The 21,288-nt window shown below is 48.1% G+C and overlaps 2 protein-coding genes across 8 annotated transcripts; one reads left to right on the forward strand and one right to left on the reverse strand.

Moving 5' to 3' along the window:
• The first annotated feature begins 12,798 nt into the window (after nucleotides 1-12,798).
• Nucleotides 12,799-16,229, forward strand: LOC112875737. Its single transcript, XM_025939692.1, has 4 exons — nucleotides 12,799-13,057; nucleotides 13,197-13,905; nucleotides 14,405-14,491; nucleotides 14,612-16,229. Exons 2-4 carry the CDS (start codon nucleotides 13,501-13,503, stop codon nucleotides 15,779-15,781), a joined length of 1,662 nt encoding a protein of 553 aa, XP_025795477.1. The 5' UTR covers nucleotides 12,799-13,057; nucleotides 13,197-13,500; the 3' UTR covers nucleotides 15,782-16,229.
• On the reverse strand, nucleotides 16,089-21,121 carry LOC112875740. Of its 7 annotated transcripts, none has more exons than XR_003225212.1 (11): nucleotides 20,774-21,121; nucleotides 20,579-20,675; nucleotides 20,168-20,467; nucleotides 19,952-20,004; nucleotides 19,609-19,759; nucleotides 18,980-19,096; nucleotides 18,724-18,850; nucleotides 18,522-18,625; nucleotides 18,257-18,392; nucleotides 17,506-18,109; nucleotides 16,089-17,401 (listed from the first exon to the last, which is right to left on the reverse strand). XR_003225212.1 is itself a non-coding variant. In XM_025939699.1 (11 exons), the coding sequence occupies exons 4-11, from the start codon at nucleotides 20,198-20,200 to the stop codon at nucleotides 18,015-18,017; spliced, it is 816 nt and encodes a 271-aa protein (XP_025795484.1). In that variant the 5' UTR covers nucleotides 20,201-20,242; nucleotides 20,390-20,467; nucleotides 20,579-20,675; nucleotides 20,774-21,118; the 3' UTR covers nucleotides 16,089-18,014. The 7 variants fall into 7 exon arrangements, 5 of the variants coding, with proteins under 5 accessions (XP_025795484.1, XP_025795483.1, XP_025795479.1 ...); XR_003225211.1 differs by having other exon boundaries at nucleotides 16,089-16,624; nucleotides 16,725-18,109; XM_025939699.1 differs by having other exon boundaries at nucleotides 16,089-18,109; nucleotides 20,168-20,242; nucleotides 20,390-20,467; nucleotides 20,774-21,118.
• Nucleotides 21,122-21,288: the final 167 nt, after the last annotated feature.

Below are 21,288 nucleotides of genomic sequence, written 5' to 3' on the forward strand. Positions count from 1 at the left end.
CTCCGGGTCTGACAAGCCTCTGAGCTCTTCATAGCTGAGTACTGCAGGCTTATCGAGTACATTTCGAAGTAGTCTTCGGGTTCTTCTGATGCTCCGTCTTAAAGTCCTTCTTCGAGTACTTACTTGGCTGCATCGAAGCTATGAGGTGCTCATGCCCCGAATTTTATCCTTGATATGGTGTCCGATTGAAAAATCGCACTCCATATGGAGTAGCCCCCGAGCCTTAGGTTGAATCGGAGAATCAGGCTGAGGGTCGCATTAGTCTGGAATCCTCCTTTCTTTTCAAATAAATTTGAAAAATAAGTAGTCGATGCCACGTACCCCGCAGCCCCCGAGCCTTGAACCCAAATCTCCCAGGTTTGGGAAAAAGGATCCAAGAATCGTGGCATTGGTGTTACTTTGAAATCCCGAGAAAAACTCTTCATCTTCTGCATAGTGAAATTAATCCTCCCGCTGGTTTATTTAACCGCGCGGTGACTTATGGTTTCTTCTGCACTCTCGGTCTTCATATGAGTCGTCTTCGAGTAGTTTTGCGGCGTCCAGCCCCCGAGCTTACGAGCCAGGAGAGCCGAAGGAGCCATGTCGAGTAGTGTGCATCGTCCAGCCCCCGAGCCTGGGAACTAGCGGAACTGTGATGCCACGCCGTGCTGCCTGGAGGTTTGTTGCTGAAGTGAAGCGCCCCGACCCAAAGATCAAGGCTAAACCATGTATTAATTATCGAATAAGATCTCCAGCATAATACATGTTACATCAAGTGGAGTCCAGAGTCATACAGAGCTTTATTCAACAAGTACACGAGGGGTAATGCGACAACACAGAGCTACACAGCACGACCATAGGATAACGACTATCATGACGGCATGGAGGACTAGCTCTTCATCCATCACAGCTCCACTCGATTAGCTTGGGTGCGGACACGATCTACTCACAGTCTTCTGGCACAAAGTCAGGATCCTCTGGAGAAAAATCAACAAGGGTTGAGTACAAGAGTACTCAGCAAGTTCCACCTCACCCTACAGGAGGGTAATGACATGCACAACGCACATTAAGCACAATGCATTAGTAATGCAACTCATGGTATGCAACTCTTCCCGACACAACCCACAGTAGATAGCTCACTAGTTGTCAGGACCACACCGTAGCCTGTCCATTCCGTGGACACGGACCATTCGAATGGATTATACACTCTGCAGAGGTCGTACACTGTACCCACAAGCTCGACTGCCCGAACGGACAACCGACATAGCCGACACCCAGCCGTGGTCACGCCCCAGCCCGGCCGCACAAACCCTCGGGCCCTGACCCCAATGGTCTATACCCGTAAACCATCCCTACGACCATCAGGCTAACCAGTGGGATTAGGCTAAGTCCAGCCCATACCGGAACGTGTGGTCGTACTAAAGTAAGCTAGGTGAGATGTCAAAACAACTCGGTCCTTATGGTTCACCAGGGCAGCAACCATCTCTCAACATGTTAACTCGAGCCTACCTCCACAGTAGCACTCATCTGCCAGTCTACTACCATGGTAGCGCCGGCTCCAGCATACCCGGCTGCCTTAGCCTCAGCCAAATTCCTTCATATCCTAGTCTCAACTCTGGATATGCATAACTACTCATATGCATGTATGAGCACACTCAATCACTCAAGTACCGGTATATGTAATCGATCCTAAACTAGGGCTACAACTAGACGTCCTCACATGGATGCAACCGCTCACGTAGGGGTCGATGAAACTTGCCTTCGCTTACGTACGCATCGTCGGCGCTGGCTTCCTGCTCGCGGTACGGGTCTTCTAGCTCCGGCCCGCTGTACTGGTCTTCGTACTCCTTGGTAGGCTCCTCCTCGGCCACTCCGTGATCTACGGGCGGAAACGGCACAACTGGCAAACAAACACAAGTAAGCTATAAAATAAGCTCAAATGGACATAAAAATAGGAGGAATAGATAGTATATGATTTGAGAAGAGTTTAGGAAAAAGAGTTATGTGAAAAGGAGTTGATATGAAGGAAATATTGGGTTTACAGTATTGGTTGGTATTTAAATAGAATGATTTGGATTAGGTGCTCACGGCCTGGTGGGTATTTTGGGCCTTTATTAGTATTGCGGAGTTAATGGTCGGGGAGCTGCCTGCCATCTCACCTTGGCGCGGAACAGTTCGAGGAAAAGGGCCAACTGTTGGAGCTTCGTCTCGTGAGTGAGCTGGGCTCGTGAGAAGTGGTTCAGCTAGCGGAGTGAAGCGGCTCGGTGTGCTTGGGCTGATGATGGGGTTCGTCGCGGCCTCGCTCCATTTCTAGGCGAGGAGAGCAGAGGCGGCGTCGCACAGGGACGGGCGACGGCGTGGGCTGCGGCAGCTCGCCGTCAACTCAAACAGTGGCAGCGCTGAAGGCGCGAGCGTCGAGGCGGCAAAGCCGGCGAGGACGCTGCAGCGGCGTGGGCGAGGTGGGGACGCGGAGGTGGGCGGCACGGCGTGGTGCCGTCGGCAGTGCGCGGTCCCGTCGTGGGGCCGGCGTGTCGCGCATGCGCGAGAGAGAGCGAGCGCGGGTGAGGGCGGCAGGAAGGGGGCATCGGCTTCCTTTATAGACGAGGTGAGGCAGTTTGCACGGCGGAAAAAAAATATCACGGCCGGCACTGTGCGCGACGACCCCGATTTATGGCGAGGTGGGTGCCGCCATATTTGCATGACGGATTATTTCAAGGTCAATGGTGTGGGTACTCTGTGGCTTACAGGGAATGATGAAGTTATGACATGGTGCGGTGACCCGAGTGGCTTCTATGGAAAGGGACGAGATGATTTTTGTCATAGGTGCAGGCATGCGTATGCTGGTTACTGAAGGGAACGAATGCACTAACGCAAGGCAAGAGTATAAAATAGTCTGCCTAGTAGTTATATAATGCCTCATATAACATTAGTATTATTTTACGTTACTAGTTTAATTGCAACATAAGTTTTATTTTAGTGGTTGTTGGAAATTGAGGTGGCCCTAATACCCACTAAGTTGAGGATCTACCCCTATGACACACCGACTCAATTCAGAGTCGGTCGGCTTCTAGTTACTTAGTGTACCGGGTCCTTTTTACAGCAGGGCCGTCTTTTGCTTCCGGGAGGTAGAGCCTACCAACAGATGAATCACACCTTATAAAAACACTTACCTTATTGGGGTGACAAAATTACGAAGGAACACACACCTTTAAGTGGCTAGTCCAGCACTCACCCTCCTAGCCCTACCACAACTCATCCACCTTGCTCATGGGTGGATGCCATGGCAAGGAGGGGGACTCTATTTATAGGTCAAGGGGAGCCATGGTATTAAGACAGGTGTCACCCTTCTAGAGAATTCCAAAAATATTCTAACATTTTTAAAATTTTACTTATTACTAACTCTAGAGTATTCCATAGAAAATATCTCACTCTTGCTTAGTGGAGAAGGATCTAGAGGGTTGCCTTAAAAATATCTCACTCTTGCTTAGTGGAGAAGGATCTAGAGGGTTGCCTTGAAAATATCTCACTCTTGCTTAGTGGAGAAGGTTCCAGAGGGTTACCTTGAAAATATCTTTCAATAGTGATGAAAACTGCGATGTTACAAACCTACCCCACTTAGGTTGAATCTCGTCCCCGAGATTCAGCTTCACCACAGAAGAGACTGAGGAACTCGGCTCGGAGCGCATCTTCTCTCTCCCAAGTTGCTTCTGCTTCCGAATGTCTACTCCACTAGACTTGACAAATTTTGACTGTTGAGTTGCGGGTTATTCGCGTCACAGTATCTAGAATTTTTACTGGTACTTCTTGGTATCTGAGATTGTCCTGTAGGTCGATTGTTTCTGGGGCCACTTGTTCTTCTGGTACTCGCAGACACTTTCTGAGTTGGGACACGTGGAATACATCATGCACATCTGACATCTCTACTAGCAACTGAAGTTTATAGGCTACCGCTCCCACTTTCTTGATAATTGGGAAAGGTTCAATGTAACGTGGAGCCAACTTTCCTTGTACCTGAAATCTGCGTGTGCCGCAAATTGGGGAAACTTTAAGGTACACATAGTCCCCAACTTCGAAGCTGAGAGTACGTCTTCTTTTATCGGCATAACTTTTCTGGCAGGACTGAGCTGCCTTTAGATTCTCTATGATTTCTGCTATCTTATCTTCTGCTTATTTAATAAAGTCTGGGCCCTCAATAATGCGGTCACCGACTTCAGTCCACATGAGAGGTGTGCGACACTTTCTCCCGTAGAGGGCTTCAAACGGCGACATCTTTAAACTGGACTGGTAGCTGTTGTTATAAGAGAACTCCGCATATGGTAAACTATCTTCCCAATTTTTGCCATAAGTAAGAATACAGGCTCTTAGCATGTCTTCAAGGATCTGATTAATTCTTTCGGTCTAGCCATCAGTCTGGGGATGATAGACTGAACTGAAGTCCAACTTTATACCAAGTGCTTCATGTAACCTGCCCCAGAATCTCGAAGTGAACTGGGTGCCTCTATCTGACACAATCCTCTTAGGTACTCCATGCAACTTCACAATACGCTCAATATATGACTTGGCTAATTTATCCCCTCCATAATTGGTACGTACTGGGATGAAGTGTGCCACCTTAGTGAGTCGATCGACAATTACCCAAACCGAGTCATAGCCGCTCTGGGTTCTTGGTAGACCGGTGATAAAATCCATACTAACTTCATCCCACTTCCATACTGGAATTGGCAACGGTTGGAGTAATCCACTGGGTTTCTGGTGCTCTGCCTTAACCCTTTTGCACATATCACAATGAGCGACGAATCGAGCGATATCCCCCTTCATACCATTCCACCAATACTTCTCCTTAAGGTCCAGGTACATTTTCGTAGTGCCGGGGTGAATGGAATAAGTGGAGTTATGGGCTTCATCCAAGATGGTCCTGCGAAAATGACCTTGCTTAGGCACACATAATCTTTACTTGAACCACAAGACTCCATCCTTATCTATCCGGAAATCTGGGGCTTTGCCTTCACTGTTGTGATCTTAATCCATACCAATCTTTCATCCTCCATCTGAGCTTCCTTGATCTGGTCATCCAGGATGGGATGAACACTAAGATTGTGGTTGCAGGAGCGGCGTATAACCCTTAGGCTCATCTTTCTCATTTCTTCACTCAGCTCTGGGGCTTGCGTAACTAGGTGATGGCAATACGCTTTACGACTGAGCGCATCAGCCACCACATTAGCTTTTCCAGGGTGGTAATGAATTTCCAAATCATAGTCTTTGATCAACTCCAACCATCTTCTCTGTCTAAGGTTGAGATCTGACTGGGTGAAAATGTACTTCAGGCTCTTATGATCCGTATAGATTTCACACTTGTTCCCGATTAGATAATGTCTCCAAATCTTGAGGGAATGCACCACCGCGGCTAACTCCAAGTCATGGGTGGGGTAGTTCTGCTCATGTGTTCTCAACTGTCTTGAGGCATAAGCTACAACTCTTCCTTCTTGCATAAGCACACAACCCAATCCTTGTCGGGATGCGTCACAATAAACGACAAAGCTCTTCTGATAATCTGGCAAGACTAGCACCGGGGCGGAAGTTAGTCGCCTCTTCAACTCTTGAAAACTTCCCTCGTAAGGTTCAGACCAGACAAACTTTGTGTCCTTTCGGAGCAACTCGGTCATAGGCCGGGCTATCTTAGAGAAACCTTCTATGAATCTCCGGTAATAGCCGGCTAATCCCAAGAAACTCCTGATCTCCGAGGCTGAGGTTGGTTGCTTCCATTCTGATACTGCCTTGACCTTTTCTGGGTCCACTTCAACACCTTCAGCTGTTAAGACATGACCCAGAAAACTGACCCTCTGCATCCAAAATTCACACTTACTAAACTTGGCATACAACTGGTGTTTTCTGAGTTTTCCTAGCACAACTCTAAGATGTTGTCCATGCTCCTCAGCACTCTTAGAGTAGACCAGTATATCATCTATGAATACCACGACAAACCAATCTAACTCCTCCATAAACACCTTATTCATGAGGGTCATGAAAAAGGCAGGGGCATTAGTTAGACCAAAAGGCATCACTGTGAACTCATACTAGCCATAACGGGTCCTGAAGGCTGTCTTAGAGACGTCCTCTTGTCGCACTCTGAGCTGATGATAACCTAACCTCATATCTATCTTGGAGAAGAACTTAGCTCCCTTCAGCTGATCAAACAGGTCATCAATCCGAGGCAGAGGGTACTTGTTCGTGATGGTGACTCCATTCAGGTCATGGTCCTGTTACGTTTAAGCACCTGGTCCTGTTTTAGCCGTTGCTCATAGCGTATATGAGATCTTTGTGTCGTGTACGCGTAGAGGCATTAGGCGTGACAAAAGAGCCGAGGTTTCATGGATTAAGGCATGTGCTACCCGAGTAGATTAGCGACCGTTAAGAGGAGACACGCGCAGAAAGTAGTCGTCATGCGACAAAGAAGATGCGCAGTGCGCAAAGGTAATCGGCGAAGTGTAGCTCTGGAGGGTTTCATGCCCATCGAGAGTCGTACACGGATAAGTAGTCGGCGAAGTGTAGCTCTGGAGGGTTTCGTGCCCATCGAGAGTCGTACACGGATAAATAGTCGGCGAAGTGTAGCTCTGGAGGGTTTTGTGCCCATCGAGAGTCGTACACGGATAAATAGTCATCAAAGTGTAGCTCTGGAGGGTTTCATGCCTGTCGAGAGTCATACACAGATAAGTAGCCGATCCTGTGAAGAACAAGTCGGAAAAGGTATAAGTCACTTAGCTTGATTCGTGGATGAATGTCGACGAAGCCGTGGAGCTCGTTGATGGAGCTGCGACGGTTTGTTGGTGAAGCTCGACTAGTCGAAGTCGATTCCAACTAGTTTTCAAGTCGAGACAAGTAGTTGATGTAGTCGTTGCTGTGAGGCTCACCCTCGACTAGTTTCTAGTCGAGACGATGAAAGCATCTAGGCCCCTAAAGTGTGTTTTGGTAATTAATAACAACTATAAGTGGACTAACTGCTTCATTGAGGTTTATGAGAGTAGGATGGTCCATAGATGAATAGTTGAAAAGAAGCAAATGGCGCAACGGTCTAAGAAGAGACTCAAAATGGACAGCTCAAGGCAAAGGTATAATATAGGAATTTTATTTTTGCCGGTCCAAAGAAGAGTAGAGAAGAACTCGACCGGGTTTTAGGCCAAATAGCCGTAATATTAAGAGGGGCCGATGTTCATTTGCTCGGAAAGTTGCTAAGTGCCTTATGATCGAATCTTTGCATTGCATACCTTGAGAAATATGGCACATGAGAGAAAAGATGCACACATAACGAGGTTTCCTGCACTTCACGCCTGAACCAGACAGTCCGGTTCGTTAGTCCGGACAGTCCGGTTTATCTCCAGCTTCTGAGACAGAAAGTTTCATCCAACCGGACTGTCCAGTCCTGTATGGCGGACTGTCCGGTTAGGCTGTAAAGGCTAGTTCTTACCACGCCGTTTTTGCAACAATTGACCGTTGGGGGAGCTGGCGGACTGTCCGCCAATAGCTGGCGGACTGTCCGCAAATATCGCAGAAAACCCACCAACTCCTCTAAACGGCTAGTTTGTGCTGGTAGGCTATATTTACTCGCCCCTTGGCTGCATGAGAGCTCTCTTGGCACTTGAGAAAGATACTAGAATATCCTTGAGTTCTCATTCACTCATCTCTCACTCACCATTGCTTAGTGATTGCATTCTTGTGAGTTGGAGAGTGTTTAGTGCATTGCATCAAGAGGTTGATCATTGAGGCACTAGTGGGATTCCCAGCAAGCATCATTGGCTTGTTACTCTTGGAGGTTGCCGTCTCCTAGACGGCTTGGAGATCGTGTGAGCCACCGAGCACTTAAAAGGAGATTGTGAAGGTGCCGTGGCCAAGTTTGTGAGAGGTTGAGCTCGCCTTGTCGGAGCGGTGAAGAGCATCTTAGTGGAGCCGAGGTTTGGAGAGGTTTTTTGATCAATTGGCTCAAAGACTAAATGAAGACTTGGTAGGGGAGCAATCGAGTTCATTGAATCCACCTCAACATGGATTAGGGGTGACCGGCAAGTCATCGACACCACGGGATAAATTCTTGCGTCTTGAGTATTGTTTCTTATCATGCAATTTTTTACCTCATCTACCCTTCTGCAAGTTTACATTCCTAGATTCTAACTTTGCTTGATCACCCTAGGTTGCAAACCCAACTTAGCTCAACTTAGGCTAGAAATTTTATTCTCTTGTTGTACTAATTCAATTTCCCCTAAGTGCCTTGTTTTTAGTTAAAACCGTCTATTCACCCCCCCCCCTCTAGCCGGTGTTCTTGATCCTACAGACGAGTAGTCGAAGTAGTCGGCAGGCCGCCGATCGTCCTCGCGAAGTCGATGTAGTCAAACTCGTCGCTACTGCGTGCGGACATTGCGGCACAAGCCGAAGTTGAACCGGGTCGTCGAGGTCGGCGGCCGCGGTGCATCGACGTTGCAGCGTGAGGTGAACTTGAGCCGAGTAGTCGAGGTCGGTGTAGTCATTCGCTGAAGGATCCGATCTCGAACTCGATGGATCGATCCGCCAATGCATATGTATGAAGTAGCAATCCGCCACCTTGAATGGATTGATGTTGATGAAGAGGTCCTTCAGATTCGCCCAATGATCGCGACGATCGGCCCCATGGTGGGCACCATCTGGTAAACTGGAAAGATGCCATCAAGTTCGCCGGTGGATCTTCGACGCGCTCCCCTACCTGACACGCCAGCTGTCGGTGTTTTACCGGCAGCCCACCGAAGGGTATACCCAAGGTGGTAAGTTTAGGTGAGGAGACGCCGAGATCAGGAACTCGAAGGTGCAAGGAACACAAGATTTAGATAGGTTTGGGCCGCGAGGTGCGTAATACCCTACGTCCTGTATGGTGGTTTGTATTCCCTTGGATGTAGAATGATCTGGAGATCTTCCTTTTTTGAGAGGGTCTCTGTCCCCCCCTTATATATCCGGGAGGCCAGGGTTACAAGGATACTAACCAACACCAGCCAAGGAATCGTATTAGAACATATCTCGAGTAGATTCCTTCTATATTGGTTAGCTTTATCTCCTACTTAAACGGGATAAATAAGAGATAAACGAGATAAATAAGAGATAAGACGGACTTAATCTCTTAAACCTCTTTAAACTATATTATGTACACAGTCCCGTGACCCCGGGTCTGACAACCCCGACTTCCCCTCACTCTCTTCCTATATTCTAAGCACTACCTAGGCAGCACTAAACCTCTACGGTGAGCCTAAAGCTCAAGAATGAGAGTGTAAGCACATGATAGGAGAGTGAATGGTGTGTCCTCGTTCTTACACCCTCCTCTACTATTTATAGCTATGACCAGGGGGTTTCAGCCGAGAAAACAGGTGGGCGCAGGCAGAACTGAGTTCTAGACGTCACCAGGAAGCACCACGTGGAAGCTGGGGGCGAGGGGGTCTAGTGGCAGTTCGGTCGAATCAGTGGTTCGGCCAACCCCTAGCCACCGCCTTTGACCAGGAGACTGGTATCTGGGCCCTTACATCAGTTCTTGGTGACTTGGCGCAGTTCTATGTCGGTTGCATGCTTAGTGGGCCCTTTAATCCATGGGAGGCTAAACGGCGCTTTCTGATTGGTCGGAGAGGTGTTGCCTTGGATTGAGAGTGTATTTAGGCTGTCATGTGGGTCCTTTAATCCTCGTGCTTACTCGTGATTTGTCGGTGTTTTGTAGCTTGGATCTTGAAGCATGTTTTTACCTGCATTTCTGCTCAATTTCCAACATAGCAATAAGGAGCGTCAACAAGATCCCCCACACTTAGTTTTGCTCGTCCTCGAGTAAATGTTAGGACTAAGGTGGAACACCACTTCCTTTTGATATGATACCTGCATATAGATTATTCCAAGCTTCACCATTACCTGTGAATCTTGATGTGTCTACCATAATGGTCTGGGTAGTTGAAGAGTGGAATGGTATTTACTTGAGTCTTCTCCATTTCTTCGTTGTATGACTGGAGGTTATAGATTTTTGAAAGGACCAACCATAGCTTTACTCCTCCATAGGATCTCTCAAGTCACTCAGTGTGTATATATACTTACTAAGGCATTGCCTCTTTTCATCCTACTTCTAATGATAGCTTATGTGGGGCTCATGGTAGCAGATTTGGAAGCATGCACTTGTTTCACATATATTGCAAAATTAAAAATTGGATCCACGGAGATGACACATCATACGAGTTGATCAAGATTGTGCATGTGTATGGAAAGTGTATGATGAAAATGAGACATCTTTTTATGAAACTCTCTCTCCTTTTATTTGGAAGACTTGAGGACATGGCTATATATTCTTTTTTTTCTTGGACCTCCATGTGTCCAAATTTTTTTTCAACACTACAATTTTCATGTGTCCTTTTTTTTAAATCCCATATCCCTTTTGTAACATTACTGGAGAGAGAGATCATTTAGTATGGAGTTTTATTTTGTGGATGGATGGGATGGGATGGAATGGAATGGCTAACTTCCAGTGTAGAAATTTAGCATGTGGAGTCTACATGATCTTGATCAATCAAATATGAAAAGACATCTCACTAGGGTAACAAAATTTAATGAAGCTCAATGCAACAACAAGGCACATATGTAAATGGTTTCCTTCACAAAGATCGACATATGGCTTTGGTAGGACAAACACGAGGAGTTTGTAAAGCTATGGAGGGGTTCTCTTTTTGAAATAAAATTTTTCGGATATAAAAGCAGAGAAAGCAAGGATTCCTTCATCAAACCATATCTTATTTTTCAATAACTTAACAATTATGAGTTTCGTAGGATATGATTCACAAGTTCAAGTTTAGCAAGGAATAAAATATATGCAAGCCAATCATGTGACGCACATTATCAGAGGATAACCTTGAGTTTAATTTTAGTGATTGATAATAAAGGTTTTCATTTAAACTCATGGGTTAGGCAGAATGAGGGGTAGAGTGCACAAACCGTGCGATGGAGAACAAGCGGGGCCAGTGCTGGTTTGGCCAAACCTGGGGTTCCGCCAACCCACGCCAGCACCTGTTCGCCTTGGCCTTTTGTGTGCTAATTCATTCGGTGTTGTGCGCGTATTGTGGATGATCTCGAGGGTATGTGCGGTTGATCTCTGATAGATCTCCCCTACACTTGTTCTTGTACCTGGTGCTTTTATTCAAAAACAAAAAGGTGGAAACAAAACGGGACTCTGCTGATTCGAGAACTAGGGAGTACTTTATTCGAACTCAAATATTTTTTTATTTTCATCATGAGACTTACTCAAATAAGTCTGAATTAGAATTGCATCAACATAAGTGAAAGAGAATTTACTTACTATGGACCCTTGAATGGTGGTATATACCTCCTTCGTATATTGCGCAACATGAATCCAATGCCTTGACTTACCTTTCCACTTGAATTCAGCACAACGACTCATCCGTTTGGATTTAAAGATTTTCCAGTCCACATATACCACCAATGTCCATAAAAATATTAACTCTAAGGTTCATCAATCAAACTTGAAGTGGCCGGCAGCTAAATCTACTCAAAGTGTATGTTGTGCGTCGTGATCGGAGATGGCCTAGCATACAATGACTCAAGATTTATACTGGTTTAGGCAATCTTGCTCTACATCCAGTCGGGGGTCGGTCGGACGTATTGCTTGAGCCCGGGTGCTCGTGAGAGTTTAGGGAGTTACAATCTTTCGAGTGGAGGATGAATCTCTTGAATTTCGGTCTCCTTTTCTAGGCAGCTGACCCTCCCTTTAATAGTCCAATGGGGCCCCTCCTTGCAGGGGGCTGTTATATTGAGAGAAAGAGAGAAAGAGAGAGAGGGGGTTTCCTTACTCCGTCGGTTGGGGTCATCAGCTCTGTCAGTCGGGACCGTCAACTCAATCAATCGGAGTCCTTGGGCAGCCACCGCCCAAGTCCTGTGTCATGGAGTGGCCCTCTTGTTCTTCCCTGTGCGTTGTGCTTTGTCGATCGGGGGGGGGGGGTGCACCTATAAGTACCGCATGGCAGTCATGCTCCATCCCTGGCGCTACGCCCTGTCACTCTGTTGTAATAAAGGCGTGTTTGCCGTATCGTGATGATGTTGCGCCCCGTCCCTTCGCGAGGACGGACAGGTGGAATAGTATCCTTCTGCTATGGCAGCGAGGGAGACTGTAACCCCCCGTGGAGGGAGTGGTTTGCCCTGTACGGCAAGTTGACTCTGGTGTCTGCCCTTATTCTTAGTACTGCTCCCGGGAACCGCCAGTGCGCAGGGTCCGGTTGGCCCCCGACCTCGTCGGTCAGGGTCAGCAACACGTGTACGACGGAGTCCGGTCGGCGTCTTTGATCATTATCATGGTATGGATCTAGGCCTTGGGTCAGGGACGCGGGTCGAGGATGGTCCCAGCCAATTGGTCGGGACCACGGGCCAGTGCGCCCTGAGAGGAGTCGTGACCCATGAGGTCGGGCGTTCGGTCTAGGTGCCGTTTCCCGGGTCCCTGGACCCGTCATTATATCCAAAGCAATATTATTTAGTATAATTTTAATCAATATAGTAATTGTCCACTAATTTAGCCCAGGCTGGAGGGCACTTCCAGCTCCGCCCCTGTGCCCAAACATCTGAAGTTGTTGAAAGTACCATTCATCTTCTATCAAGATTCAAGGGTAGCCAATTGGCCATCAGAGTTGGAGACTCGAGAGACTTTTGAGGTTGAGTCAATCCAAGTCAATCTCCCAAGCGGATCTCACAACCCGTAACCCGCAACCCTTCCTCAACGGACCAAGGCACGGCTGCACTACACGGCGCACGCGGCTATATCATCCGCTCCTCGCCCCCTCCTCCCCTTTTCCATCTTGCAAAGAAAATAAATCAGAGGGCCTGCACTTCTCTCCCATGGCCCATAGGAATATCGTTAGAGCGATGCACAGTCGCAGCGGAATGAATTAACAGCAGGATTTCTTGGGAGATTTGCGTCAGAGGTGATGAACAGTCTGCTTCGCCTGCTCTCTCCCCAGGACGCCAGAAAGAAGTGATCTTTCTCTTCTCCCCTCTTCTTCTCCTCCACCGAGGAGGAGAGAGAGGACTATTTAAGGTTTGCACACTTCTCCCACTGTGCGCGTTTGTGTTTGATGTTGTCAATCGTAGCATCTGCTGTTCTGAATCGGCTTCCTTCGGCGATGTTGACGGTTTGGGGTGGTTCATCGCTGAATCTGTTGGTTTCATCGTTTCAGGGCACTTTCCCCACCCCCATCGCCGCCGGATTTTGCTGTTATGCGGTGAATCCCTTCGCGTCAATGGGCACATCGGCTGCCGGATGAACTAAAGATTTGCATTCTGATGGAATAGGGGGCGCTCCTGGTCGCGTTTCTTGGGAACCCATCCATGGCGGCCGGTGACATGTCGAGCTCACCTTTCCCCGACTAGCTGTTGACCGGGGAGTGTTTCTTGGTCCCTGGGGTCCCTTGAGTTGTTGTTCGTTTAGGGCGTTGGGGAAAACCTGTGCGGCAGCTTAAGGTTTCCTAATTCGTGGTTTCGATGGCGCCGGTGGGGGGCGTTGTGGACATCAGCTCCGATGAGGAGGACTTTCTCATCGGCGATGCCCTTGCGCCCCTTGACCCCCACGGATGGACGGCAGATCTTTTCGATGTGGTTGATAATGCAACCGGGGAGGATTTCGATGACCTCGTGATTATGAGTGAGATATCGGCTCCACCGGTACTGCATCAGACAGCCAAACCTGATGACCTCGTGGTTATGAGTGAGTTATCCTCCCCCCCTGTGCTGCAGAAGAAGGGCAATGCTGATGGTGATTGTGACGAGGACGACGATGACTGCGTGGTCCTAGATGGTGACCCTGATAAGGCGGTTATTGTTGCCGATGAGGGAAGCGCGAGAGATGGCAGCTCGGATGAATTGCAGATAGTTGCGGTGAAAGGCCCAGTATGTGATTCCTTCCTTTTTGATGTGTAGCACTAGCACTGCATTTTGTACATGCCATAAAAAAGCCCTCTATATTTTAGAGCTGCGTAGAAGTTGAATCATTGAGTTGCATTCATGTATTAGTAGGAGAAGCTGTGCATAAAAGGCTAATGATTCGCTATATTTTAAGCTGTGTGTGTAGTAGTCATCTTCTGCTGATTTCTTGTTATGTCTATGTGTGGCTGAGAAGGTGGTAGTTTCTGGCAATGTGTGGTACATTGATTTCATGTTGTTAATGCTGTGGGATGTATCCTGAGGTCCATATACTATGAAAGTGCTTCAACATGCATTGCTCTAATGTGGAATGATCTACTTAAGTGTGTATATATTTCTGTCTGTATGGTTCATATTGATATTGCCGGGTGTTTGTTCATGTGAAGCCTTTTCGTAGAAACTACAATCTATCTTCACTAGTATTCTTTTATTATTTGCTTTTAGCAATTGTTCTACTCTTTTGCAGATACCATGCAGGGACTTCCCTCATTCACGCCATTTATGTTCAAACTTGCCCTTCAGCACTACTTCTCACGTGAAGCATTGTGTCATGGTCAGTAACAGACATTTTCACTCCCTGATATCGTTGGCATACATTTAGTCAAACATGCTAGAAGAGTAACCAATAAAATGTTATTCATTCAATTTTACTGTTGTTTTTTTTCAAATGCAGTGCCACTGTTTTGTATGTGACACTCAAGCTCCATGCAAATATTGGGGTAACAGTACGTCAGCTAATGATCATTGTCATGCTACGGATAAGGAGCCAAAATGGAAACTAATGAGGCAAGTATTCAGGGGATGCCTGCCAGCATCTGGTCCAGAAAAACTCCAGAATGACTTGTACTCAACAACAGTGTCGCCCAGGCAGCAACCTATGCAGTGTCATGCTGCAGTCCCTCAATCACCTCCGTCTTCGGTATTACATGTTGGTTACCCTTCTCGTGCCATCCAAAGTCCTCTTGTTAATGAAAGGAGACATAACCAACAAAGGCATCACTCAGTAAGAGTCTCGCTGAGTGTAGGGGGAACAGTCAGTTCACCAAGAGCTGGAAGAGGTACTTGCAGTGCTCATATTGCTCAAAATACTCATTCACATGCAATTTTCAAAAGAGCAGGGGCTGTTTCTCCGGGCTTTGCATCCCCAAATGCTACTCAATTTGGTTCTGCTGGTCCAGATAATTCCCTGATGCACCAGGCATTGCCACACGTATCTCAGCCAGTTCAAGTTGCACCTGCAACCAATGCTTTCACTGAAACTGCTCAGAGCAATCCTTTCCAGAGATCTTTCAGTGCACCAATAGCATATCAGGTGCAGCAAGATCAGCCAGCGGCATATTATCAGGCTGCCACAAATGGGATGGATGTCATAGGGCCGCAACTTTCACGGTGCACCTCGCTGATAACTGAGAGAACACAATGCCTGCCAGAACCAGTAACAGATGTTTGCACAAAAAGCTGGGAAGACATACTTGCTACTGTGGCATCTGATCTGGGGGTGGCAGATTACGATATCAGCACTGCAGAGTCTCCACATGTAATGACTGACTCTCAACCTGTGCATTCCACAGCAAACCAGGGTTTCAGTCTCCAGCATGAGTCTGTTGCAGCAATGGAGAACTTGACGTCTTCTCATATGCATGACTTATCCGGTCACACAACAGGTGGCAATGTTCAGGCAGATCATCCTCTGGAAACAGCAGAGAACTGGGACCATCCGATTGGTGGGAATGATTTTGTGAGTGCCCCTGCTGATGTGTTATCGGTAGATGAAGCTACTCATCAGCTTGCGGTGTCAAGGCTGGAGTCTACAGACATACTGTTTGAGCTTGACTGGAGTTAAGCAGCGCCTGGCTGCCCTTGCATTTCATGGGTGGTATGAACAATAAAATCGACGGCATTGACGTGCCTCTCTCTAGGTTTCCTTCAGAGGAGACAGAGTACATGTTCCTTGTACAGTATGTAGAATCTGTGGTAGAAGTGCCGTTGTTAGCATGTCGCCATGTCAGTCGAACTTGTGTCTTAGCCTCTTAGGCCTTAGATAGTCATGCCTCTTAGGGCCTAGATGTTAACAGCTATCTCCCCTGAAGTTGTGTGTGTGTGGGGGGGGGGGGGGGGGTGGCAGATTTCAATCCCGTACTGCTGGTGGATATATCAATGGTTCATAATCTGTTGCCAAAATGCGTGTTCGAGGTAGTACCCTCACCCGTAGGTCTACCTTCTTACAATCTGAACTTTTCAGGTACAAATGGTTGAGTTGGATATCAATTCCTTGGCTGCTGGATGATGTATCCATGGTTCAAAGTAAAATGCATACAGATAGTGAGTTGGTTATGCAGGGCGCAGGAGCTGGAATTAGACGCAATGCTTGGTTTTGCTGATCCATCATCTGTAGCACTTGTTCTGTTCTTCAGTTTACAGTTTTCAACATTTGGGTCAGTGTGCGAAGAGCAACGTCCTCGGTTCCTCCTGTCAGGATGGATCGAAGGCGTAGTGCATGTCGACGGCGGAGACAATGTGCCAGGTGCACCGCGTCCCCCTGGCGAAGACGACGAGGTCGCCGGCGCCGAACTGGATGGCGCCGTCCGGCGAGCCCTCCACGGTGGCGCTCAGCCTCCCTCTCACGACGTAGCACGTCTGCCGCGCGCCGTAGCTCAGCGCGTACCTCCCCGGAGGGCCGCCCCACCTACAATACAAGGTGTTCCAACAACCGCTGGTGACGTCACGTGCTTCGCAGAAGATGGACCCGTACAAATGACAGCGTGCTCGTCGTCAGGTCTACTCACTTGGGCCAGGACCTGAGGCCGAGCTCCGACAGGCGAACCGCCGCCGGCCTCCGCTCGACGGCGACCGCGACCGTGGCAGCGGCTGGCGGCGCATCGACGGCGCCCGCGCCCGCCGCAGCTCGAAGCCATCGATACCGCAGAGAAACAAACAATCAGACGAGGCGGGGACGAAGCCGTCTGCTGCAGCGCTGCGATCCGATTCAGTTTGGGTCGGTTTATATTTATATCAACACAGGACGCAACGCAAAGGGAAAGTTGCAAGCTGATTTGGAGTTGGGCTCTCCCCTAGCCCGCGCACATGGTGACATGGACGGAAACCTCTGTGACGACTTGCCGCCGTCGTGCACCGCACCTCGACATGTCGGCGGCGGGCGCCGGCGGGGTCTCTCGCGTGCCTGCTGTGGGTGTGCCTGTGGCGCCTGGTCAGACGCGTTGACCGAGCGCCCGGTCCGTGACGTGGTGACATCGGATTGGGCCTAGCAAGACACCCCCAAGTGCTGACCACATACAAGTTCACAATTCGGAGGCTGCTAGGGTCTCCTTTTGCAACCACCGCCCTTGATGGTGACCAGTTCTGAATTTACAAATGGCAGTTCAACTCACACATTCCACTTGTTCTGCACCCTCCAAAGTTCAGAGCCTTTGCCCCGGTCTATCTTATTCAGCCAGCAGTATTTCTAGAAGCACAGATTCAAGTGGCCAAAAATCAAATTAGAAAATGAGGAGGAGGAAGTAGGAACTTTCAATTCCTTGTGCTGAATGATAGTATACTCTAGCTCACCATGTATGAACCTATGGACTTCTGAACAGCGCAGCAGTTCTTTTATTCCGGGTTCCTTGTTTTATAACTGACAACACAAATGGCTCTGACGGCACCTATCTAGCCAAGGTAGACCAGCCCGCGCGCCGATCTCACGGCACTAATCTTAGCAGTGGCAGTTCAGTCACGCTGAAATTCCTCCAAATCAAATCAGAGTCTTCTCGTCGGGAGCTCTATCACCAAGTCCAAGCGAGGCATGTCGCTGATGCCGCAACAGTGTCTGAACTTTGCACCCATGGAATTCTGCAAGGAGACACAGAAGCTGGAGAGCATCCATTGCACGGGGCATTCCCATACTCCATTCGACAAGGCCCGTCCGTCCTCTTCTGCCTTGTCGCGCGATCTCAAATCTTTACAGGTACTTGGCAAGGCGTTGATCGGAGCGCCACGTCAGGCCGCCCCGCGCTCCGACCGCTCGGCATTTGATGCCTGCCTGCAGCAACGCGAGCACATCTCAATCTCAATCAGGATCAGCCGAGGAAAACTGAAGCGACCGTCTTCTGCTGCATTTCCACTTGGGAAGCAAACGGGAGCATCTTCTCGGCAGGCATCTCTGCTGACAGTGCTGCGCAGGACGAACAAGAGAGGCACAGTTAGGCAAAGATTTCTATACTTGTTTAACAATATTTCTGCTCCTTAGGCAAAGAGTAACGAAACAAAGAGCTGCAAATTTGGGACTCTGTTGGAAGAAGAAGAGGTAGAAGTTCCTCACAGTGAAGCACTGCTCCTATGAATGCATCCCCGCAGCCAGTGGTGTCAACAAGCTCTGAAGCAGGGATAACCTCTGCTGTTCCTATCAGCAGCCGTCCAAACACAGTGCCAAGCCCTCTTGCAGAAACCCCCATGAACTATAAATTATGATTAAAAAACAATGGTAAAAAAGAAGAAGGGGGAAAACACTATAAGATCTGGCACTTTGGATGCATCAACAACAATCTAAAGCAAAAAAAAGAAAAAAAACAAAAGCATTCTCAGACCTTGGATGATACACAACTCGGAAGTACGTCATCTTTGTGAAGTTCCAACTTTAAGGACTCGGCAACAACCTCTATATCTGCTGTATCTTCTACCGCGCCATCACCTACTTAAGCTTACAAGTAACTAAGGTAAAAATTCAATTTACAAAGTGTAACATTTACATTATTTGACGTGTATACTGCTGAAAAGATCTAAACTAACCACCTTCACTCCTTTCAAGCATCATGCAACCTTTTTCTCCGAGGGTTGCAATGACAAATTTCACACGAGGGTATTGCACGAGGATCTCAAGCAGGGCACAGGGTAAGGATGGGATCGAGGTCCAATTCTGTAAATAAGAAAATCACCATCTAGTATGGTGGCAAAACAATTTAACGCAACAGTATTGAAACATACAACATAAAAAGAGAATGTTAATGTCTTTTGAAAAGAAACACACATGAGTTTGTAATAGTACCTTTGGAAATTTCCCTGAACACACAATATAGCTTGCTAGACTGAGCAAACCTTCCAATTCTTCCTTTGTTCTCTCTTGTTCGGCATCAACTAATATCGGAATCTTCATCTGATCAGCCTGTACATTTCTGGTTTTATCAAGCAGCAAATTAAGATATCATCTAAGTTTTCAGCAGGTTTGCCATAGCGTTTCTGTAGTGCACATGTTACTTGCAGACAGAGTTCTATGCCAAATAGGGTGCTGGTAAAAACCTTCCAAGATAACTGGTCGGAAGGGTAGGGATTTAAATCCACAGATGAGCAATTGATTGGCAACCTGTTCTATATAGTTACATTACTTTGGTTTTGAGAAGTTATCTATAATTAAATGCCTAATTTAGTATGATTGCACTGTATATATTGTCTAGGTGCGCTTGAGGGACAATTGGCTTTGACTTGGAGTTGTTTGGACACCAGGCAATTGAGGTTGATCAGGGCAGGCAATTTGTAATGCAAGAAGTAATCCAAACTATCTAGTAACTTTCCTTCCATAAGTTAGTAGGAGTCTACGATTTTAAATATTGAACAACAGGGCATCAAATGAACCTTTTTCTTTTAGAGAAATGGTGTTGCAACAAATGAGACTACTACCTGCTTAGCAACAACCAGTGCCATTTGCGGTGAATATCCATCTAGATATAACAAGCTTACATCTTGCAGTGCAGCTGATAAACTTGACATCGGCAAGTCACTAGGAACTATTGGAGGATCACCCGGTGTGAGTATACATGTACGAGTTTTCCTACAAATGTAAAGAATTGTATTCAATCAATATGTGCATGGTAACATGTTTATGATGATGCCATAAAGCGATGTTTTTAAAAGTTGAATAAGAATGGTCAAAATAATTGTAAATTTGGATAAAATCAATAGCTTCGGCCATGTGTGGAAACGAAACTAATCCAGCAAATAGTAGGATGATTGATATTCGTACGTTTGCTTATCAATAATGATGTGGACAAACGTTGTGTTTCCACCGTCGGAAATCTGCGTCAGTAAAATGATATTGATAAGAATGTGGCAGAAAAAAAAAATCTGAGTCTAATTGATTTGTTGTTACTAGGAACTGTGTACAGATTACTTGTTCCTTGCAGAAGAGCGTTACGACTATTGTCACTCGATGAACAAAGATGAGCAAGCTGGGCCTTACTATGACATGAGACGTATCAATCCCAGCTTCCATGAGTTCTGAAAGAACAGTGCCTCCAGTTTCGTCATTGGCCACCTGATAAAACCAGTAAACTTGGTCTGGGACTCTAGGTAGGTGAATCATCGAATGAATTCCACCCCGTGATAAACTGTGTGGGTGTTCCATAAAAGTGTACGTGCTCGAACACGATTCACAAGCATAGCAGGTGGTCGGGGCTGTCACCTTGGAAGTCACCCTCGTGTTGAGACCAAGACGCGCCGCGGCCGTCAACGCGTTCCCGGCGTTCCCTCCGCCGGATATCTGCAACGCGGCGGCATTACCGAAGAAAGCACCGGTGGCGAAGCAGATGGTCAACAGCGACGCCGCGGGTTGAGGGAGCTGCAAGGGCGACGATCGATATGATGAGCTCACCTTCAGCTCCCCGGTGCGGATCTTGTCGTCGGGCCGCGGGTACGCGTCCACCGTGGCGATGTAGTCCAGCGTCACCACTCACCAGCCCGCACCCCAGCTGCAGAAGGAAGAAGAGAAACCGCCTCAGCACCACCGATCAGTCGCCCGAGGCCCAGAGCAAGCGGAGGCAGAGGTCGAGCCGAGCGGCGCGCGCACCACGACGGGTCGTTGTCCGCGGCGAGGGCGACGTGGAGCCGGCGCGCGCCGGGCCGATGCCCGGAGCGGAGGATGAAGCTGCCGCGCGCCGCGGCGGCGGCGACGGAGGAGAAACGGAGTCGGAGAGGGGACGCCAGCGCCGAGCGCGGGCTGAGGACGAACGGCATGGCGGTGGACGGCCGGCCGGCGAGGGCACGGTGGGTGGAGAGCTGAGAGGACGGAGTGAGCCTGGCAATGTCAAGTTTGTTTGGAATGGTTTGTCTCGGGCGCCGGCCGCCGCCGAGTGGTCCGCGTTGCGGGATCAGATGGGGTCGTCGAGCCGTGGCTATCTCATGCCAGGTGCCGGTCGCTGTGCACGTCCAAGAAGACATCGCCGCTCGGCGGGCATCGGGCAGCGGGCTCGTGAACGAGCCGTGAAAGCTCGGCGACATCGATTAATTCGACGCCTAAATTTTCTTTTTTACCAAAAATCGTGTAGGGATTAGGGGTTCGAGATATCGTGTACTCTGTCCGTA

This window comes from Panicum hallii, chromosome 9 (assembly GCF_002211085.1).
Source record: "Panicum hallii strain FIL2 chromosome 9, PHallii_v3.1, whole genome shotgun sequence".
Lineage (NCBI taxonomy): Eukaryota > Viridiplantae > Streptophyta > Magnoliopsida > Poales > Poaceae > Panicum > Panicum hallii.

Bases quoted from the DNA above. Each gene is read 5' to 3' on its own strand.
- LOC112875737 (XM_025939692.1), top strand. From the start codon at position 13,501: ATGGCGCCGGTGGGGGGCGTTGTGGACATCAGCTCCGATGAGGAGGAC. The intron at 13,906-14,404 runs GTATGTGATTCC...ACTCTTTTGCAG, and splicing joins TAGTTGCGGTGAAAGGCCCA to ATACCATGCAGGGACTTCCC. The intron at 14,492-14,611 runs GTCAGTAACAGA...TTTCAAATGCAG, and splicing joins ACGTGAAGCATTGTGTCATG to TGCCACTGTTTTGTATGTGA.
- LOC112875740 (XM_025939694.1), bottom strand. From the start codon at position 20,332: ATGGAACACCCACACAGTTTATCACGGGGTGGAATTCATTCGATGATT. The intron at 19,097-19,608 runs GTAGTAGTCTCA...AGAAATGTACAG, and splicing joins CACTGGTTGTTGCTAAGCAG to GCTGATCAGATGAAGATTCC. The intron at 18,110-18,256 runs GTGAGGAACTTC...CGTCCTGCGCAG, and splicing joins CATAGGAGCAGTGCTTCACT to CACTGTCAGCAGAGATGCCT.